General features: G+C 42.4%; 1 protein-coding gene across 5 annotated transcripts in view; it reads right to left on the reverse strand.

Moving 5' to 3' along the window:
- B4GALNT4 (beta-1,4-N-acetyl-galactosaminyltransferase 4) overlaps window positions 1-19,898 on the reverse strand; it is a 171,865-nt gene that overhangs the window by 110,430 nt on the left and 41,537 nt on the right. The window contains exon 1 of one of the 5 annotated variants that reach the window (XM_079970087.1): window positions 9,974-10,136. The exons of 1 other annotated variant lie outside the window; for it this stretch is intronic. In XM_079970087.1, coding sequence (XP_079826213.1) covers window positions 9,974-10,073 — 100 coding nt within the window. In that variant the 5' untranslated portion in view covers window positions 10,074-10,136. Of the gene's footprint in view, window positions 1-2,704; window positions 2,893-4,937; window positions 5,664-9,968; window positions 10,137-19,898 lie in introns of those variants that run through there. 3 more of the 5 variants (XM_079970089.1, XM_079970086.1, XM_079970088.1) reach the window with 3 other exon arrangements.

The following is a 19,898-nucleotide window of genomic DNA, read 5'->3' on the forward strand; positions in this document are numbered from 1 at the left end:
GAACTTCCCCAGAATCAGAACATTTTTCAACACCAAATACCAGATATAACTAGTGCAGATGGGCATTACAAATATACAGTAAATAACTAGCATAGCCAAGAGCTACTGTCATTAACAGACAATAAGGATGAGGAAGATTTCTCCCCCACCCAAAGATCTCAACAGTATTGGAATTTCATACACTAACAATATCTATTTTCAAATTTAGTGAATATAGGCCAACATTTTAAACTGGTCATAATGCAGTTTTATTTTCTGTTGTAGACTCTTGACTGTAAGCAGGGGAAAACAAGGACATAGAGGAAGCTTTTGAAAACTATTGTTGAAACTAGGAACTCACACATTCAGCTGGTTATGCCTAACTTAAGATGCAAAGAATCTCCCCCCCCCCCCATCATTTTTCAATTTTACAACAAATATATTGATATCCAAATTTGAAAATACAAATCCCTTCCCCTGCCCCACTTCTCTGCAAAGAATCAATTGCCTTGGAATCCTTGCCTATTCTTATATTTTCTACTAATAGCACAAAACCTGCTGGATATCTTCAAAAATATCATTATTTTCCAAAAAGTTCATCTGGGTACCAACAATTTACCTTTTAATGAGCATTCAATCCAATTTGTTTGGTGGAGATATTAAGAGGTTGTTGTCTATTTAATGAACATTTATCCTGATTTGTTTGTGGGGAGATTTAGACAGTGTTGCATCAAGCAAGGGTTAATCCCACATTTCCCCATCACTTTCCTTATCATAAAAAGTCTGACCTTTTGGGGAAGCAGGTTTGTTGCGCAAGAGCTCCAAGTCAGCTTTAATTGCACAGCCTGAATTATCCCACCCGAAAACAGTGACACTGGAAGTATCCAGAGTCCTAGTTTCATGGTCAGACTATGGAAAGAGTGAGAACACTGTATGGTGGATGGCGAGGAGGACATAAATCTACATTTAATCAAAAAAGGAGAGAGAGGGGGGAAACAAGTAATAAACTCGATTAACAATATAATTAGAGCAATAAAACAGGGCAATCAAACAGTGAGCAACAGGCCAATGAAGGGCCATAAAATTAAACTCATTAGTGATCTTTGAGTGCCTCGTATTATGGCATTCTCCGCTGGAGAAAATGGCAAACTGCAACTGCAAACCCACACAAAGAAACTTCAGGGCAAGTGCAAGTGCAAGCATCAGAGTGACCCCCCCCCCAAATTGCCCTGGGTACTGCCCTGGCCCTGGGAACAGAAGTCAGCTTTCACAATAGACCCTGTAAAAATTCAGAGATGTTAGGTACCAAGTCACTGTCCTGATGACTAGCAGCTGGAAAGATGCTGGGATGATTGGCTGGGCAGAGAGGCTCCCTTGCTAAGGCATGAACAAAAGGTGAGAGCAAATGAGCCAAAGCAGCAATGGGCTGTTTACAAATACGCAATTACTTCCAATGTCAGAAAGTACTGACTTTTTTGGGAGGGGGGGGGTGCTCTGCAATAAAGGGACCAAATTCAGCCCCACTCAATACTGGCGAAATGCCCATATATTGCCCGATAACCTATATTGCCAGGCTACTAAGCTTTTAATAGGAAAACATTATCGGGAGACAGGTACCAAGCTTTTAGTTTCTTGAGAGAAGGAAGGGGGGTACCAGAAAACAGTGGACAGAAAGCACTAGCTTTCTTCTTGCTTTAAGCTCCGAACACAGGTGCTTTACGGGCTGCTGTCTTCAAAATCATCACCCTTTGTTGACGCAAATTCTTCTTAGCTCTGAATCATTCTGCTACCAAGGGCCTCCTTTTCTAAGAAGAGTCATCCCAGAACAGCAATCTTATTAGTCTGCAGCAGCAGAACAAAGGCAAAAGCCGGCATGACACCTTTGGGACCAATCTGTTTATTCTTGTAGGCTGTTGGCCATAAAAGTGCACAGCACTTGATCTAATGTGTGGTGTTCAATAGCCAATAGTGCAATATAAATGCAAATTCTAACTTGTAGCTAACAGGGAACAGAGGATACACTAAAGGGATTCCAGCTTGGTGGGGGAGGGAATAAGTACATAGACTAGGGGGTTGCCAACTGTTTTTGTCTAGTGGACACACTTCACATTTTGAGAAAGTGCTGAGGGAATCCATCACAAAATGGCTGCCGTGGGATGTGACGTAATAGAAAATGGCTGCCAAGGGCAGCATAATATAGCACAAACTTGAGAGACACAACCACCCCCAACAACTTTATGCTTGCCATCACTATGCCTTGATTATGGAGATCGCACACTGATGCTGTCCAATAGCAAGCATTCTTCAGTACCAGAAAAAATATACAAGGTAGCCACAACACTCACATTCAAGGAAAAAACTTCAAAGGTAACTGCACATTTTACCACATAACTTTCTAGAAGGGATAAAAAAATGCTTTTTTTTTTTTATTTAAAAAGAAATGAAAACTGAGTGTCTGGTGCTCCTGCCTAGAGGCACCACTGAAAGCCTTCATGGACCTGGAACTCCCTGCTCCAAAGGCAACAAGACTCAGCCTCCACACTTCTGAATTTAAAATTCAGATGCAAGAATCTGTTTCAGCTTAGTTCACTTGAGTTCCAAGACAGGAACTGAACAGGTTGCACAATGTCACCCTCTCATCCAACCCTCCAGCCCCTCGCTCGCGTGTGCTTTTGACAGAACAGACCATGTACCAGTCTGAGTGCCGCCGTTGTCTGATCCTTACCTCTAACCTCCAAGGAGCTCTCCTTTTCCAGAGCACCCTCAGACATGACTAAAAGAAGCAGCCATCAGAAGCACTCTTCAGTCTGAAGAAGGGTACAAAGGAGAGGTGCTGCCGCTTTGTTCAGTAACAAGCCTAAGGGTGTGCAGCTCCGGAGTGGTGGCGGCACAGCACGGCAACTAAAAGCCCAAGGATATGTCTGCCTGCTTCCTTTCAGCTAGTCTCTTATTACCCCAGTGCTCACCTGTGTGTAATTCCTGTACATATAGCCTTCCTCACTTGTGGTTTGTGAGCATTGGCGGGGGGGGGGGGTCAGTGTTGCTTTGCCTTCTCAAGACAAGGCTGCACAGCTTGTGACTGACTTACCCTATTGATGGAGCATGCGCCAATGTCTAGGGCAGTGGGCATGACTGTGGGGTGTGGACAAAGGAGGTGATTTCTTCTCTAACTTTCCTGTTTTTTGCTCTTTGGATTCCTTTACTGGAAGAGCTTGCTTTCTCCCTTTTCTACATGGGACAGCTTAAACTGGGAGAAGGAAATTAAAGTTGTACACCTTCAAAGTTTATGTCAGGACTGAGCATTACAAGCAGAGAGACAAGAGGTAACAGAGCATGCTTGTGGCAGCAAACAAAGAGACATGCTGTCAAATTTTCAGTTGTGTTTGCCTTGCGATACCAAGCAAAGAGAAATGCAAGGAGAGAGAAAGGAGGATTCCCTGCCTCCAGCTCATCTAATGTTGTGGGCATCCCCGAGGAAGAGGGGACAAGCAGCAGAGAACTCAGAAACTCTGTTCAGTGTAGCCTCCTTGCAAGAGAAGGGGGGAAAAACTCAGTCTGCTTTTGTCTTCCAGAGAAGACCTAAAGCTGTAGGTAACATGGAACTGGTTGAGAGGCAACCATGCTGGAAAGGAGACATCCTGGGTGAATGGTGCACAGAATGAAGAGTTGTGGTCAATGAGAAGCAGATGAGCAAAGGTGGATCCAAGCCTAGCTGGGAGGAAATTTCAGCCTCTCCCCAAAGGTGTCAGAGGACTTAAAATTAAGCTAGCTGTGTCTGCATTATGTGCAGCAGTAATTAATAGTAGAGCTGGGCAAATTCTGGTTAGCAAGCACGTTCCAGTAATAATTCCCATATGAGGACGGACTTCGTTCACTGCTAATGCTACCCCATCACCACCTATGCATGCACAGAAGATTAGAGCAGAATGACACTCATATCATGAATGAACTTGAAGAGCAAGAGCACTTTGCCAAGCCTACCACTTCAATAATGATAATGATGGTGGTGATAATAATAATAATAATAATAATAATAATAATAATAATAATAATAATATATTATTTATACCCCACCCATCTGGCTGGGTTTCCCCAGCCACTCTGGGTGGCTTCCAACAGAATTAAAAGCACAACAAAACATCAAACATTAAAAACTTCCCTAAACACACATGCAACACACAAACACCCCCACACACTTACCAGCTAGTTCCTCAGAGGTATCTCTAAGTTCAAAAAAAAGGAACACATAAAACACTCCCAGGCAGGGTAATTTGGTTGTGTACTTTTTGACATTTTGTTTATTGTTTGTGAGCACCTTTGTTATGTTTGCAGTTATGTAATTTTTTATATGTTGTAAACCATCTTGAGCATGGTTTTATCTTTGGAAAACGCAGATTTGCTTGATAACAAATAAGAACATTACAACACAAGCAATAAGACAGTTAGTGTAATTTGTACCAAGAAACAGGTGTGGATAAAAAGAGAAACCCATTAGAAACAGTTTATACACATGAGAGAAATTTCTTTAAAAGTAATTCATAGGTGATACAGCATACCTTTCATGCTGAAAAAGGTGCTTACCTCAGAACACAACCTCCATATATATCTGGATTTTTGGAGGTAGCGTTTTAAGAGATAAAGGCCATTAGAAAACAGTAGATTGCAAGAATTTCCCAGTTAGCATTCTTAAATATTTTTTAATGAAAAAATGAAAACTGGGCTAGTAAGGAGTTAACAACAACCAAGAAACCTAAACAGTTAACAGCAGAAAGCCTTAAAAGTTGCAAAAGATGGAAATAAGAGGAATGCAAAAGCCCAGTTTTTGGTGATGGCAGAGAACTTAACACAAAAACTATGACTGACTAAAGGACAAAACAAAAATGACAATAGTGTTGCAACTTGATATCAGATACCAACTAAATAAGATCACAATATGGGCTCACCCATGCAGTACGTACAGATTTGGAACTTGTGACTCCCCATAGGATTGGAAATCAAATGCTCCACATTTTCTACAGCTTGTCTGAGGTCTGGGATAGCTTCACTTGACTGAAGGAATGGATCTCCTGACATTTAACTCTGGACATTAAGTCTGGCCTGAGGTGCACTGTGAAATATCAGAGCAGCAGCTGAACCAATCCTATCATCAGCACTCGACCAGCTATGCACCAGGGTCCAAAAGGAGGCAAACGTCTTATACCTAATAACTTCTCTCATACAACTCAGGCCAATTATTTATGGCCCAGTGAACAGGCTCTCTCATCTACCATGGCGGGAAAGTAAATAAATGAAGGTTAACATCCCTGGCAAACTCATTTGATACACTGCATTGGTGGTGATGGCAATGGAAAGAACAGGCTTAATAAAGCATTTTTACACCACATAAACTGTATTTTATGCATGTTTGCCTCCTCATACCACCAAGACTAAGAGGCAGCAGGTCTCTGGGGGTTCTCAGCAAAATGTCTCCATCACAGAAGGGAAGCAGCAGCTTATAACCACGACTCAAAGCCAGTGTGTTATATTAGCTGCACTGTCAGGCTCTCAGTACTTTCGGGTGAGAAAAAGAGGTCTTCACAGGCCTGCTAAATATTCATGGGCTCCAATGACGAAACCTCACCTAAGACTCAGCCTGGCTCATAGGGAAGGAAATAAACTCTCCATTTATTCTCCCATTCCTCCTTTGCTGTAAAAAGAAAAAGGAAGTGTGTCCATTTATTCCCCACCCTCTAATGTGATGGGCAGTAAAAATGACAGATGGTGACTATGAGAATAGCTCATGCTCTGAAACACTGAGGCAGGTGTTTCTGAAGAGAAGTAATACAAGATTTAACTTCTCCTTGGGCCTCCTCTCGAGCCTTCCCTCAATCTAATCCAATTGGGGAGAGGGATGTATTTTGGTTGTTTTAAGAAGTGGCAAGTACAACATGCTCACTATTTCTGAGCCCGGGGTGGGCAACATCTGGTCCATGGGACCAATTAGGCCCCCCCAATCTCAAAGGTAGGCCTGCTAGCGCAACACTGTCACCCCACTCCTAGTGCACCAACTAATTGGGCTCCAATCCTCCCACGCGCATCCGCAAAATATTTGTTCACTGTTCGGAAAAAGGGAATTAATTTTTCCCCAGTAAGTTGTGTTTTTTCTTTCATCCACTCAGAAAACATAAGCTGCCTCCTTCCTTATGGGACTTTAAAGTCTCTGAGGGAAGATATATGAGAGCGAGAGAGACATGAGGAAGAAGGAGGCTTGTGTTTCCTGTGTGGGTGAGTAGACTCAGCCCCTCAGCCACCTACGCTATGTCTTGGTTATGACTGGGAAGCTTTGGCCAGTTCTTTCTCACTGAATGAGCCAGTGTGAAAAGCCATCATAGTCCGACCAAGTAGAGTGTAATGAACAACCTGGGGTCCATGGACCCTCTCTGCCAAAAGAGCCGCTGGCAATGGCCACCTCACTGAGCAGTTCAAGGCACACCATGTGATTAAGATTGTAGGAGACTTTCTACATTAAACATGCCATTAAAAATTATAAACAGAAGCAGAAAAGAGGCTCACACGGATGAAACATTAAAATACCTGCCCATCGTGGATCATCACTGAACCATACACAGTGGTACCTCAGGTTAAGAACTTAATTCGTTCTGGAGGTCTGTTCTTAACCTGAAGCTGTTCTTAACTTGAAGCACCACTTTAGCTAATGGGGTCTCCTGCTGCTGCTGCGCCGCCACTGCACGATTTCTGTTCTCATCCTGAAGCAAAGTTCTTAACCCGAGGAAATATTTCTGGGTTAGCAGAGTCTGTAACCTGAAACGTATGTAACCTGAAGCATATGTAACCTGAGGTACCACTGTACCAGGTCCCTTCCAACTCTACAATTCTATGAAGGTGGCCATCAACAATTATTCTAAAGAACATGGCGTGGGTGGTTCTTCATAAAATGCTCCCCAGATTCCCTGATGCAATAGGAGTATTCACACTTCAGGGAATCAGGGAATCAGTTAGCACACATATGGAAACATTTTTAGATCCTGGACAGACAAAGGTTCCCCTGGGAACTGAGGGGTGGTTACAGTCCATTGGTGTGCATGAGGACCGCCCTGCTCAGTAACAGACATCCAAAGCCCCTTCTCTCATCCAACAGAGATTATGAATGGTCTTCTTGCCTAGAACAGCCTTGCTACCATCTTATTTGCTCACCATGGCAAATAAGACACTGGAGATTGTGCACAGAACCTCCTTTTTTGTTTACTTTATTTCGAAAGTAGATGCAAAACAATCCTGAATTAAATGAGGGCTGTAGCACAGGGGAAGGAGGACTTAACCCCTTCCCCAGCACTGCTTTCCCGATCTAAATCCACCCACATTACTATTTGACCTTTGGGATAAACATGGGGTATGTGTATGTTCTCCCTAATGGAGGTAGTGGCAGAATTTAAAAAACCACCCCCTTGTGCTTTATCTCCAATACAATTCATGGCAACCTCTTTTGCTATTAAAAGAAATTAAAGAGAGAGATGTGAAATCCAAATAGATTCTTCAACAGCTCATCTAGTTTAGCCCAAAGATAATTCTGAATTTGTGGCCAAGCTCCAAGCTCCATCTTGGCCTCTTATCACCAAACATGACACAAGTTTATGTGTTCAAGAATCAAAGCACATTCCCATAAATTGAATTCCTAATCCATGGAGGATCAAATTTTCAAGAGTTCTATGAAAAGACTTCAGTTGTGGTGCCAAAGCTATGGAACACTCCCCCCACCCCCATTATTAAACCTTTGCTTTGTAGCTTCTGGCACAGTTAGGATTTTCCCATATGTTTTCAATTAGCAACATAAAGCAATCTTTTGCATATTAGAAGTAAGCCCAATGGTGTGAAATGGAGCTTACTACCAGGTAAACTATGTACGTCTATAGTCTTAATCTTTCTGAGTTTAAATTAAGTTTCTTTTTGTCAGGTTTGTAGGATTCAAAATTACATGTTGAGACAATCTTGCTTCCAACCTATTGGGCTATATTTATTAGTGGGAACTTTTTGCTGCATAAGGGATTTTTACTGACATTATTTGATCTTGTGTAATTGTACAACACATACTAGGAACTAAAATATTTACAATGTATGTTTCCCGCTTACACAGCACTGTTAAGGGAAGGATAGGTGTGGTGACAAACTTAGGTTTACAGCTTAAGATAGCAGCCCTGCTTCTGATTTCTCCTTTTTCCACACAGATATGGAAATGTGTGATGTGAGAGCCACACTTTGTGAATATCCCCCCAAAAATGCACCAAGCTTTTTTCTTTGTGGGGGGAGAACTTATATGATGTGATGACATCAGCTCACACATTTCTGTAACTGCTCAGATTTTTTTGTGGGGGGGGAGCTCAGTATGGGACAGTTGTTTCCCCAGCACTTTCTGAGCATAAAGAATAGTTTGCATTTTGTCTCATCAATCCGCACAGCTACCCTTCCCCCCCCCCCTTTTTTGCATCATGCCAACTAATGGGAGAGCAAGATTTCCTTCCAAAATGGCTAGGCAATTCATCTTAACCTAGGTCCAAAACCAGCACTTTATCTGCTTTCTATTATAGTAACGGTTGTGCAGATCGACTTTTACACACAGCATCACTTTCCTTATACACCATACAAAGAAAGCATCTCAAATTTTCCAGCTCCCTAGCCAAAGCAAGGATCCTTGAAGGGCCGGCAGGGGCAGGATTACATATGTTCTGAGAAGCTCAGAACCATTTCCCCCCTCCCCCAACCAATTTTGCTTATTGAAAAAAATATAAGCTTTTGTCCTCTTGGCTCACACTTTCAATGTATGAAAAACAGTCCTCAGAGTGTTGTGACAGCACAGTGATGTATGGCTAATGCAGGCCATAGGGGTTGGAGGGATAATTACCTCTGCATCTCGCTGGCTGGCAGACATCAAATACTTTTCTAGACATTTAGCAGAGACACCAATTAATCCGAGTCCTTGCTAGACAGCCCCAGAGCCTCAGCAGCTTCATCCACGAAGGCATGATAAAGTGAGTGTCAAAAGTCTGGCACTTGCGTTCTGGGGCCAGAGTGCACTTCACTTTTGCCATCCCTTAGCAGGAAGGGAGCCCATTTCTGTCAGCATAACAAGACTAATAAAGATGTTTCTAGGAGCAGGTTCTTATATTTTCTCAACAGCACAGAAGCTTGTCCATTTCCCCAGGTCAGGAAGGCGAGAGTTTGGATGAGAGCCAGTGCATCAGCAACGAAGCAGCTCACACTGGGAGCTTACATAGGAACTAGTGATCCACCCTTTCCTGGCGCTCCTGATTGGAGCAGGTGCTTCCCTCTCCTCCTGAGTAGCCTCATATGCAGCTAGCCAGGCATTTGGGTGACCGCTCTGAAGTTCCTAGCTCACTGTCCTCTCCACTCCCAAGACCCGGGGGGAAATTGTGGAGGAGGGAGAGATCTGAGAGCCGGCCAGAAATCCAAGCAGCAGGAGTAGGGACCCCCAGTCCTGGAGACTGAACCCTGAATCGACTGGCCCTTCATAGAAATGGAGCGCTGGAAGGAATCGAGTCAAACCCCTTGCAATGCAGGAATCTCAACTAGATCATACATGACTGATGGCCAGCCAACCTCTGCTTAGAAACCTCCAAGGAAGGAGAGTCCAGAACCTCCTGAGGAAGATTCGTCTTCCATGTATTATAAAAGGTAAACAACACTTATTTGACTCCGTTATTTGACATGGGGGGGGGGGACCTACAGATACAGTCCAAAAGGCACACAGGGAGTTATATGAGAGAATTTTAAAAAGCAAGTGGTCCTCACTGACCTGGTGCAAAAAGATCTTGTCATACGGAGGAGTCCTGGCTGCCTAGATAAAACACTATAGCCCCACATACCTTTACCTGGGAGTAAGGCCCACTGAACTCAGTGCAGAGTCAGGCCCAGGCTGCCACCAGGCCCAGAACTGGCAGCAGCAAAAAGCAGCTCTGCACCACCACCGCACTTACCTGACCTGGGGGTTCTGGATCGCTGGCTCTACTAGTCAAAACAGGAGTCTCATCGATCACACTCTCCCACTGGAACCAAACCAGGACTGCTCCAAGGAAATGCATGTGGCAAAAAGGAGCATTAGGCCCTGGTGGGCCACCCCCTTACCCACTTTTGATTGGCCAAGCAGATAGCCAGCCAATCAGGATTTTAAACAAAAGAAAATATTTTTATTCACTTCTCACTTTCTTCTGTGGTCCCCTAGCCTCTTGCTGTGGGACCCCATTTACGCATTTTTCACCTGTAGCCACCTTGGAATATCCTGGGGACCCCAGGGGGCCATATGGCCCCTGGTTGAGAAACACTGGTTTAAAGCTTCTCGCATTACCCTTCCAGCGCAGGAAGGAACAGCACTGGTATGGCTCTCACGCTGCCTAAGTAATGATAGAGTCTAGTTAGAGGCTTCCGACTGCTCTACATAAAACTTAAATTTCTCCTCTGTTTTCATCCTTACATTGCTCCTAGGAAAATACAGCAGATTCTCCTGATCTAACTTGAGGACCCCACAGAATACTTTGGCTGATGCTTTAAGGTGGGGCTGCCCCCTTCCAATACAGATAGTGTTTCCATTATTTTCCCAGGGAGAATTCGACCAAATTCTGCTTCCTGGTGCAAGCACTGCAACAGGTCACTCACTCTCCAACTGTGCATCACAAATGGGCAAGGAAGAAGGGGTGGCATTGGGAACAGTGCAGCTCTGCAATGAAGATTCCTGTGGCAAAAGCCATAAAGTCAACTATTAGGGGAAATATCAGAGATGTTAGGGGCACTTCTCCCTATTTCCCTTCCAACAGATTATGAATCTTCCTACCCTTTACTTCTTCTTTTTTCTTTTTTTTAAAAAAATTAAGAAGGCTGATCGCCAAAGAATTGATGCTTTTGAATTATGGTGCTGGAGGAGACTCTTGAGAGTCCCATGGACTGCAAGAAGATCAAACGCATCCATTCTTAAGGAAATCAGCCCTGAGTGCTCACTGGAAGGACAGATCGTGAAGCTGAGGCTCCAATACTTTGGCCACCTCATGAGAAGAGAAGACTCCCTGGAAAAGACCCTGATGCTGGGAAAGATTGAGGGAACAAGGAGAAGGGGACGACAGAGGACGAAATGGTTGGACGGTGTTCTCGAAGCTACAAACATGAGTCTGACCAAACTGCGAGAGACAGTGGAAGACAGAAGTGCCTGGCGTGCTCTGGTCCATGGGGTCACGAAGAGTTGGACACGACTAAACGACTAAACAACAACAACAACAACCCTTTACTTCATTTAATATAATACCTGTTTTCATTGGCCCTGGGGCTGTAAACGCATGTTGATATTTTATTCCGTACTTAAGTCAAATGCTCTTGTCAGGGAGCTCTCTCAAACTGTTCTTCTTGCTACTTTTCAGTTAGGAAAATCCCAAGTATGGTTTATTTGTTGGTGATAGTGGTGCTTAAGTTGTTGAATTGAGGACTGCAGGTTTTCCATCACATTATATGGTTCCTTGCTGTTGCTCCACTCTCATTCATCAGCTCCAGCAGTACAGCATATGCGCTACCAAATTGCATTCAAATGGTCCCAGGTTCAATCCCTGGTGTCTCCAGGTGGGTTAGGGAAAGGCTGTTGCCCAAAACACTGGAGAACCACCACCAGTCAGTGCTGACAATCCTGAGCTTGGTCTGGCAGGCCAAGGCAGCCTTTAAGGTTTCTATGTGGTAAGTCGTTTATTGTATTCTTGATATTTCTATATGTATACCCAGCCTTTCAGTAACCAACCAGCATTCCCAGGGCAGCTAATTAAAGAATAAAAGTAATACAAATACAACACAACAACAGCACATTACTATTCTGCCCTTTCTTGCGCAGACTGTTTGGGCCATGTGAGCTGGACCAAAAAAACCTCACCAATACTTCTGTGTCTTTCATCTTCACTCATCTTCCTGCCCTATGGAAAGGTCCATGGGAGACATTTCCCTAACAGCTGGACCTCTCTCTCAAGCAAGAGATCCAGCTTCTCTCTTTTCCAGCAGTTTCAAGTCCCAGTAATTTCTCTCAACAGAGGAATGCCCACACCTTCAACCAGCTAAATCACTTTTGGGTCTCCAGCTCAGTGCTGTGTCATGGAACTAGATAACGTTATTGTCAGGTGCCTCTAGCACTCTTGTCAGGTTGGTATATCTGCTTGCTAGCCACTTAAATACCCATAGGATGGAGCTGAAGTGCTTCCACCTGCCAACTGTGCATATGGCAAGACAGCTAGGCCATCATCTGCCTGTGAGTGGCAGCTGTGTGCTATTCTGGACAGACAATTTTTCCTCCTTCTCCTGATCCCAAGAGCTGACCATTCCCAGTCCTGTACCTTTAAAAGATTCCCAGAAGGGAAGATGCCAGCTTCTGGTGGCACAGTGGTTCTGTGACAGGAAAAAGCATACTAGATTAAAGTTCTGTGCCACACTTAAAAGATGGTGTAGGTTCTGGCAACCTTACCACAGATTGGGACACTTTGGGGTGCCTCAGTCACCATTACACTGAAGGCACAGGGAGCAAGATCAGCATGCAGAGGCATAATTTAAGGTATAGGAATTATTTAAAATTTAAACACAGGCGGGGGGTCACACTATCCTAAGTGCATAGTTGACAGCACAAAGCACGTCTGCCTAATTGCACACGTGGCTCCAGGACTCGCTGCCTCCTTTGCGCCACTGTTCATTACAGCTCTAGCCTTTGTGTTTCCACATATTATGCAAATACAACAGCAGGCAGCTATTATGATCTCTGCCTTAGTCACTGAAGATCTCCAGTGCCTGTCACGTTTACAGAATATTCAGCCTCTCTGCAGGTTTGCACATCTGGGAATAGCTTCATTTAGCAGAGAGAGAGAGAAAAAAAAGTGATTCCTTTCACAACCTATTCCAAGGACAGATTACAATATATCCAGACCTCATTTTATCCTCACAGCCAAAGGAAGCATCACAATGGAATTTCAAGAGTATCATCCAAGGTCAGAAACGCAGGTGACCTCGGGACTTCCGGTTGGCGCCGGCGCTAATGGCGGCTCGCTCTCCGTTCTCCGGAGAGAGAGCTGCTCCGCGAGTTCGGGTCTGACCGCTACGGCGAAGCGGGGACCCCTAAAATCACAGGCGCGGAAGCCTGTGAGCAAGGAGACTCGGTGGGCATCGTTTGCGCCCCCTTTTACTGCGAAAGAGCCTTTTTAAAGGCTCCGGAGGAGCATCGGGGGAGCGCAGAGCTGAGAGTCGCTACCCAGCTCGTGGTGTGAAGCCGCATCGCCATTAGCGGAGAGCGCCGACTTCTTCCTGTTATTCGGACTGAAAGAGATTCCCGTGAGTAGGATTGGCAACCCTTTCGGGACTTTAAATTCAATTTTTTTTAAAATTTGGCCGAAAGTGGGGACGGTAAACAAAGGAAGTCTGCCTTCCCCAGATTGCATGACTGCTAAAGCAACGGACTTAGTAAGCTGCAATTGACATCTTTTAAGGGACTTTTTAAAAAAAAGGATTAACCCCAGCATTGACTTAAGTCCTCCCCCCTAGGGAGCAGGAACGGGGGGGGGGGGGTGAAAAAGAAAGGAAACCTGCAGGAAAACCTTTTAAGAGACAATCTACCGCAGACTCTATCTCTGGGAACGGACTGCCTGAGTGATACACTTTGACAGGGAGCTGTCAAAGACATTGCAAAGAGGAGACTTTATTTGCTACAATTTATTGAGACTTTGTAAAAATTATATGGTTGCAACTAAAAGACTGAGAGAAGTTTTTTAGTAACTTTTCCCTCTGAGGGCTTTTGGATTCATTGTTTCCTTGCCATATTGAAGGTCTCAGCTCCCTCTAGAGGATTGGAAGTAACAGTTGCAACACGATTGTTAGTCACTGGCTTTTTCCATTCAAACCTGTTCCTGTGAGAACGACCTTGGGACATGAGCGGCCCTGGAGACGAGATAGCAACAAGATCCAAGTCCAAGGCAGCACATAAGAAAAGGGGCTCCTTATCAGGACTATTGCCAACAGGCCCAGGTGGACAGGAAAAGGGAATAAGTGCATTCATGGAGTCAGTGACGCAGGCATTATTGAAGATAAATGAATCTTTAGAAAGGTTGAACAAACAGAGTACAGAAAATACCAAGCAATTGGCAGATCTAACGGCAAAATTGGAATTGAACACGAAGAGCGTAACGTCTAATACACAGATTATACAACAGCTGGTAGAGGAGAACGCCACAATAAGGAAAATTGCAGAAGAGGCTAAATCTACTGCGGAATCTATACAGGAAAATTTAGTTCCTGTTTGTAGGAGGCTTGACCAGCATGAGGCGACCCTTTCTTTATGGGACATGCAGCGTAAGGAGAAGAACTTAAGACTTAGGTTGGTTCCTGAGAGTGAGGGGGACAACCTAGTGGACTTTCTCACAAAAGAAATTTCAGGCTTTTGGCAGGAAAATCTAGAGGGAACAGAATTTGAGATTACAACCGCCTTCAGATTGGGTAGAAGGCAAGGCAGGAAGATTCCAAGGGACTGCCTGATTACATTGAGGTCGAAAGAGGAGAGAGACAAGATACTTAGTTTGCATTACCAGAAAACACTCCAGATTCAAAACGTCTCTGTGCAAATCTACAGGGATATCCCAAAATATATTTTGGAGGTGAGAACTCAGTTCAAGACTCTGGTGGACCTGCTGAAGAAGAACAACATACCTTTCAGGTGGGAATTTCCACAGGGTTTGTCTTTCAACTTCCAAGGAAAGAAAGTCAAGATAAAGACTGTACAAGATAAAGAACAGTTCCTACACAAACACGGAGAAGACCTGGTGAAAGGGGTCCTCAACTCAACTGCAGATACAGACTTGGGGAATTTGACATTTGGACTCAAATCACCAACGGACGAAGAACAGCTGCAGGGTGCAGTTGGAGGTAACTAATTAACAATGTCTCTGAGAATTTTAACTTGGAATTGTAATGGACTGAACCTTCCCAGGAAAAGGCGTGAGGTTTTTCATATTTTGAAGAAAGAACAATTGGATCTGATTTGTTTGCAAGAAACCCACGTGACAAGAGCACATAGAAGATTACTTATAAATAAAAGATTGGGACAAGAATTTATTTCATCAGATAAAGTTAAGAAAAGAGGAGTGGTGATATACGCAAAAGAGAAATTGGCTCCAAGACAGATTTTTAAAGATGAACAGGGCAGAATCTTGGCAATTGAGATACAGATCCAAGGAGAAAAAATTTTGATACTTGGAATCTATGCACCAAATGAAGGGAAGGCAGAATTTTATAAGAAATTACATGAGACATTAACAAATTATCTGGATTACAAAGTGATTTTATTAGGCGATATGAATGGGGTTGTATCTACAAATATGGACAAAGCGCAAAGACAGGTGATCTCCAAGGACGGGAGACTACCTAAGACTTTCTTTGAAATGACTGATAACTTGGACTTGATCGACATTTGGAGAATAAGAAACCCCCTTGAGAGGGAGGGAACATTCTTTTCAGAATCACAGATGACCTGGACAAGAATAGATCAAATATGGATTACTAGTGGGATGGCTCCTAAGATAAAGAAAGTGGAAATCTGCCCAAAGACATGCTCCGACCACAATGCAGTAAAGATGGAAATGAAAACAACAACAGCTGGCTCTTTTAGATGGAGAATGAATGACACCCTATTTAAAGATCCAGAGGTGTACCAAAAGGCCCAAAAGACTTTGAAGGACTATTTTGAGATAAATCTAAGGACAGAAGTGGAGAAACGTGTGATCTGGGACGCAAGCAAGGCCGTGATGAGGGGTTTCTTGATACAGCAGAACTCCTTGAAAAGGAGGAAACAACAGGAGAAGAAGGACAAAATTTTGGAAAGGATAAAAGACAGTGAAAAGAAACTGAGATCCAACCCAAAGTCACATGAGATTTTGAGACAAATCAAATTGTATCAGAAGCAATATATGGAATTGATGAACCAGGAGATTGAATGGAAAATTAAACGAATGAGACAAAAGACATTTGAATCGGCAGATAAATGTGGGAAACTCCTGTCATGGCAATTGAAGAAGAGACTGAAACTGAACACAGTTACAAGTTTGGAGGTAGATGGAAAGAATATTTCGAAACCAAATGAGATCAGTAACTGCTTTCAGAGCTATTTCAGAAGACTGTATGCACAAGGGCCGGAAAACGAAAGAGACATTGAAGAATTTCTTAAGAAATATGGATTACAAAAAATTTCGCAACAAAGTATGGCGTTTTTAAATGAGAAAATAACTGAACAAGAAATTGAGGGTGCCATTCAAAACATGCAACTGGGGAAATCTCCAGGGCCAGATGGACTAACCTCCAGATATTACAAAGCCTTGAAAGACTGGATAATTCAGCCACTTAAGGAGGTTTGCAACGAGATATTAGAGGGGAAAAGGGCACCTGAGACGTGGAAAGAAGCCTTCATCACACTTATACCAAAGACTGAGGTTGATAAAAAACAGATCAAGAACTACCGCCCTATATCACTACTTAATGTGGATTACAAAATTTTTGCAGACATTTTGGCAAAAAGACTAAAGAAGGTGCTGGTGGAGGTGATTCATAAAGACCAGGCAGGCTTTCTCCCGGGTAGGCATATATCTACTAATGTAAGGAATATAATTGACATTATAGAAATGCTGACAGTGAACATTAATACGAAGGCAGTTTTAATTTTTGTGGACGCGGAGAAAGCCTTTGACAATATATCTTGGAAATTTATGAAAAAGAATCTCCATGGGATGGGGGTAGGCCAAAGGTTTGAAAATGGTATAAGTGCAATTTATTCTGAGCAAAAGGCGAAGTTAATTGTAAATAATGTGGTTATGGATGAACTACCTATAGAAAAAGGGACACGTCAGGGGTGCCCAATATCCCCATTACTTTTTATATCGGTCCTGGAGGTCCTGTTAAATATGATTAGGGGAGATCAGCTGGTAAAAGGGATTCAGGTCGGAGCCAGACATTACAAATTAAAGGCTTTTGCAGATGACTTAGTACTGACCTTGCAAGAGCCAGACACTAGTACCAAAAGAGCTTTGGAATTAATTCAAGTATTTGGCCAGGTCGCAGGATTTAAGTTGAATAAACAAAAAACCAAGGTATTGGAAAAGAACTTAACAAATGTTGAAAGGGAAAGATTCCAAGAGGAAACTGGGTTAGGGGTGGCAAAGAGTGTAAAATACCTGGGGATTAACATGACATCTAAGAATGTGAACTTATTTAAGGACAACTATGACAAGTGCTGGACTGAGATAAAGAAAGATTTAGAAATATGGTCAAACCTGAAGCTTTCCTTGTTAGGTCGAATAGCAGTGATCAAAATGAATGTATTGCCTAGAATGTTGTTTTTGTTTCAGACACTACAAATTGTTGATAAACTGGACTGTTTCAAGAAGTGGCAGAAAGACATATCTAAATTTGTCTGGCAGGGCAAAAAGCCCAGAATTAAGTTTAAGATACTTACTGATTCTAAAGAAAGAGGGGGGTTTGCCCTGCCGGACTTAAGACTTTACTATGAATCGGCAGCTTTCTGCTGGTTAAAAGATTGGCTACTTCTTGAAAATGCAGACATTCTAGATTTGGAAGGATTTGACAATAATTTTGGTTGGCATGCATATATCTGGTATGACAAGGCTAAAGTGTATAAGGGTTTCAAAAATCATATTGTCAGGAAAGCACTATATAATGTATGGATACGGTATAAAGATTTACTGGAAAACAGAACTCCCAGGTGGCTTTCACCTATGGAGGCTAAGGAAGTAAAGAAACTTAATATGACAACCAATTGGCCGAAATACTCTGAGATTTTAGAACAAGAAGGTGGTGAATTTAAATTACAAAGTTATGAGAAAATAAAGTCCAAGGTACGAGATTGGCTCCATTATTTTCAAATAATGGAGGCTTTCAAACAAGACAGGAAAATTGGTTTCCAGGTGGAGAAATCGAAATTGGAAACAGAATTGTTAGAACCCAATACTAAGAATTTATCAAGAATGTACAACTTGCTGTTGAAGTGGAATACAATAGATGAGACAGTGAAGTCTGCTATGGTTAAATGGGCACAGGACATAGGTCATGACATTATGTTTGCTGACTGGGAGCAGTTATGGACCACAGGTATTAAATTTACGGCATGCAATGCCTTACGAGAAAACGTTATGAAAATGATTTATAGGTGGTACATGACCCCAGTCAAGCTTGCGAAGATTTACCATTTGCCCAATAACAAATGCTGGAAATGTAAAGAGACTGAGGGTACCTTTTTCCACCTTTGGTGGACCTGCCCAAAGATTAAGGCCTTCTGGGAAATGATTTATAATGAAATTAAGAAAGTGCTTAAGTGCACCTTTAACAAGAAACCAGAGGCATTTCTCTTGGGTATGGTCGGCCAGTTGGTGCCGAAGAAGGATAAGAATTTCTTTTTGTACGCTACTACGGCAGCAAGGATTCTTCTAGCAAAGTATTGGAAGACACAAGAGCTACCCACGCTGGAGGAATGGCAGGCGAAAGTGATTGACTTTATGGGACTGGCAGAAATGACCGGCAGAATCCGCGACCAAGAGAAAGAGACTGTGGAAGAAGATTGGAAGAAATTTAAGATGTATCTTAAGAACTATTATAAAACTGAGGAGTGTTAAAATGCTGAGGGAAAAGAAGACGTAGAATTGCAGCGATAATTGGGTTTAAAAATTTAGGGTGGAATAGAGAAAGAGGACAAATTTATATTTAATTGGGTAAGATAGGTTGCTGAATAATGGTACTAAACTAAGGATGCAAAAAGGGAAAGGTATGGGGAAGTCCGGGAAAAGAGGGTTATGAAAATAAGGTTAAGAAAATATGAGTTTGTTGTTTGTTTGTTTTTATGTTGTTTTTTTTGTTTGTGATAAAAAATTGGAAATTAATAAAAATCATTTAAAAAAAAAGAAAAAAAAAGAAACGCAGGTGACCTCTCTAAGGTTATCAGTCGTAAGAGAAGGAACTATAATCCAAACCTGAAGATTCTTGCATTTCTAGTTATCTGTTTGCACATGTGTGATTCAGTCACACTGTTGCACTCAAGAAAATGTAAATCCATTCAAAAGTTAAAGAGTTTGTGTAAAACATGTCACATTTTGGCTAAAAGGCAATTAAATATAAATGCATAAATCTTGGACCGTTTTGGTCAACAGATACAGACCACCAGAAACATGAAAGTCAGCTATAACTACAGAATGAAATGTAAAATAAGAGTTTTAATCATCCTAGTGACAATTAAAGGGGCATCAAAATAATTTCGGCACTGCCTTGCTACCTCAAAAGCAAGAGAAGCCATTTGTTCTATTGTTCCTCTGTCAAAAGGGTTTAACAGAAACTGAAAGAATAGTTAAATTTTAAAATGATTTATTGTTTTCAGTTACCACTACCTTAATCATAAGGATATCTACAAGACCACAGGCTCAGCCGCCTATTCAAGAATTTGATCCTGAACACATTTTTGGAAGACCAGTGTCAAATTCCACTGGAACTTACTTCCAACAATCTTTCTTCTAAGGAAAAGAATAAACCATTAACCTTGGAGTGCAGTGAGATTTGTTTTGTTTATATATTTCCCCCACTTATTTTAGTGGTTTTGTGTCTTGGTGTTTTGATTGTTTTCTCTTTATTGCAAGCTGCCTAGAAAACTATACACATGTTATAAACAAACACTATTGCCTTAAATGTTCTCCTGCTTTGTAGTTTTATCTATTTTTATTCCCAGCTCAGGATAAAGGAAGCTTACTTAAACTGATGAAATGGACTACAGCTCACAAAAGACGGAGCCACAATAAATGTATTTGTCTGTAAAGGTGCCAAAAGAGCCTTTTGCTGTTTTTGCTGCAAAAGACTAGAAG

The sequence above is a fragment of the Podarcis cretensis genome (assembly GCF_951804945.1).
Source record: "Podarcis cretensis genome assembly, chromosome: 1".
NCBI lineage: Eukaryota > Metazoa > Chordata > Lepidosauria > Squamata > Lacertidae > Podarcis > Podarcis cretensis.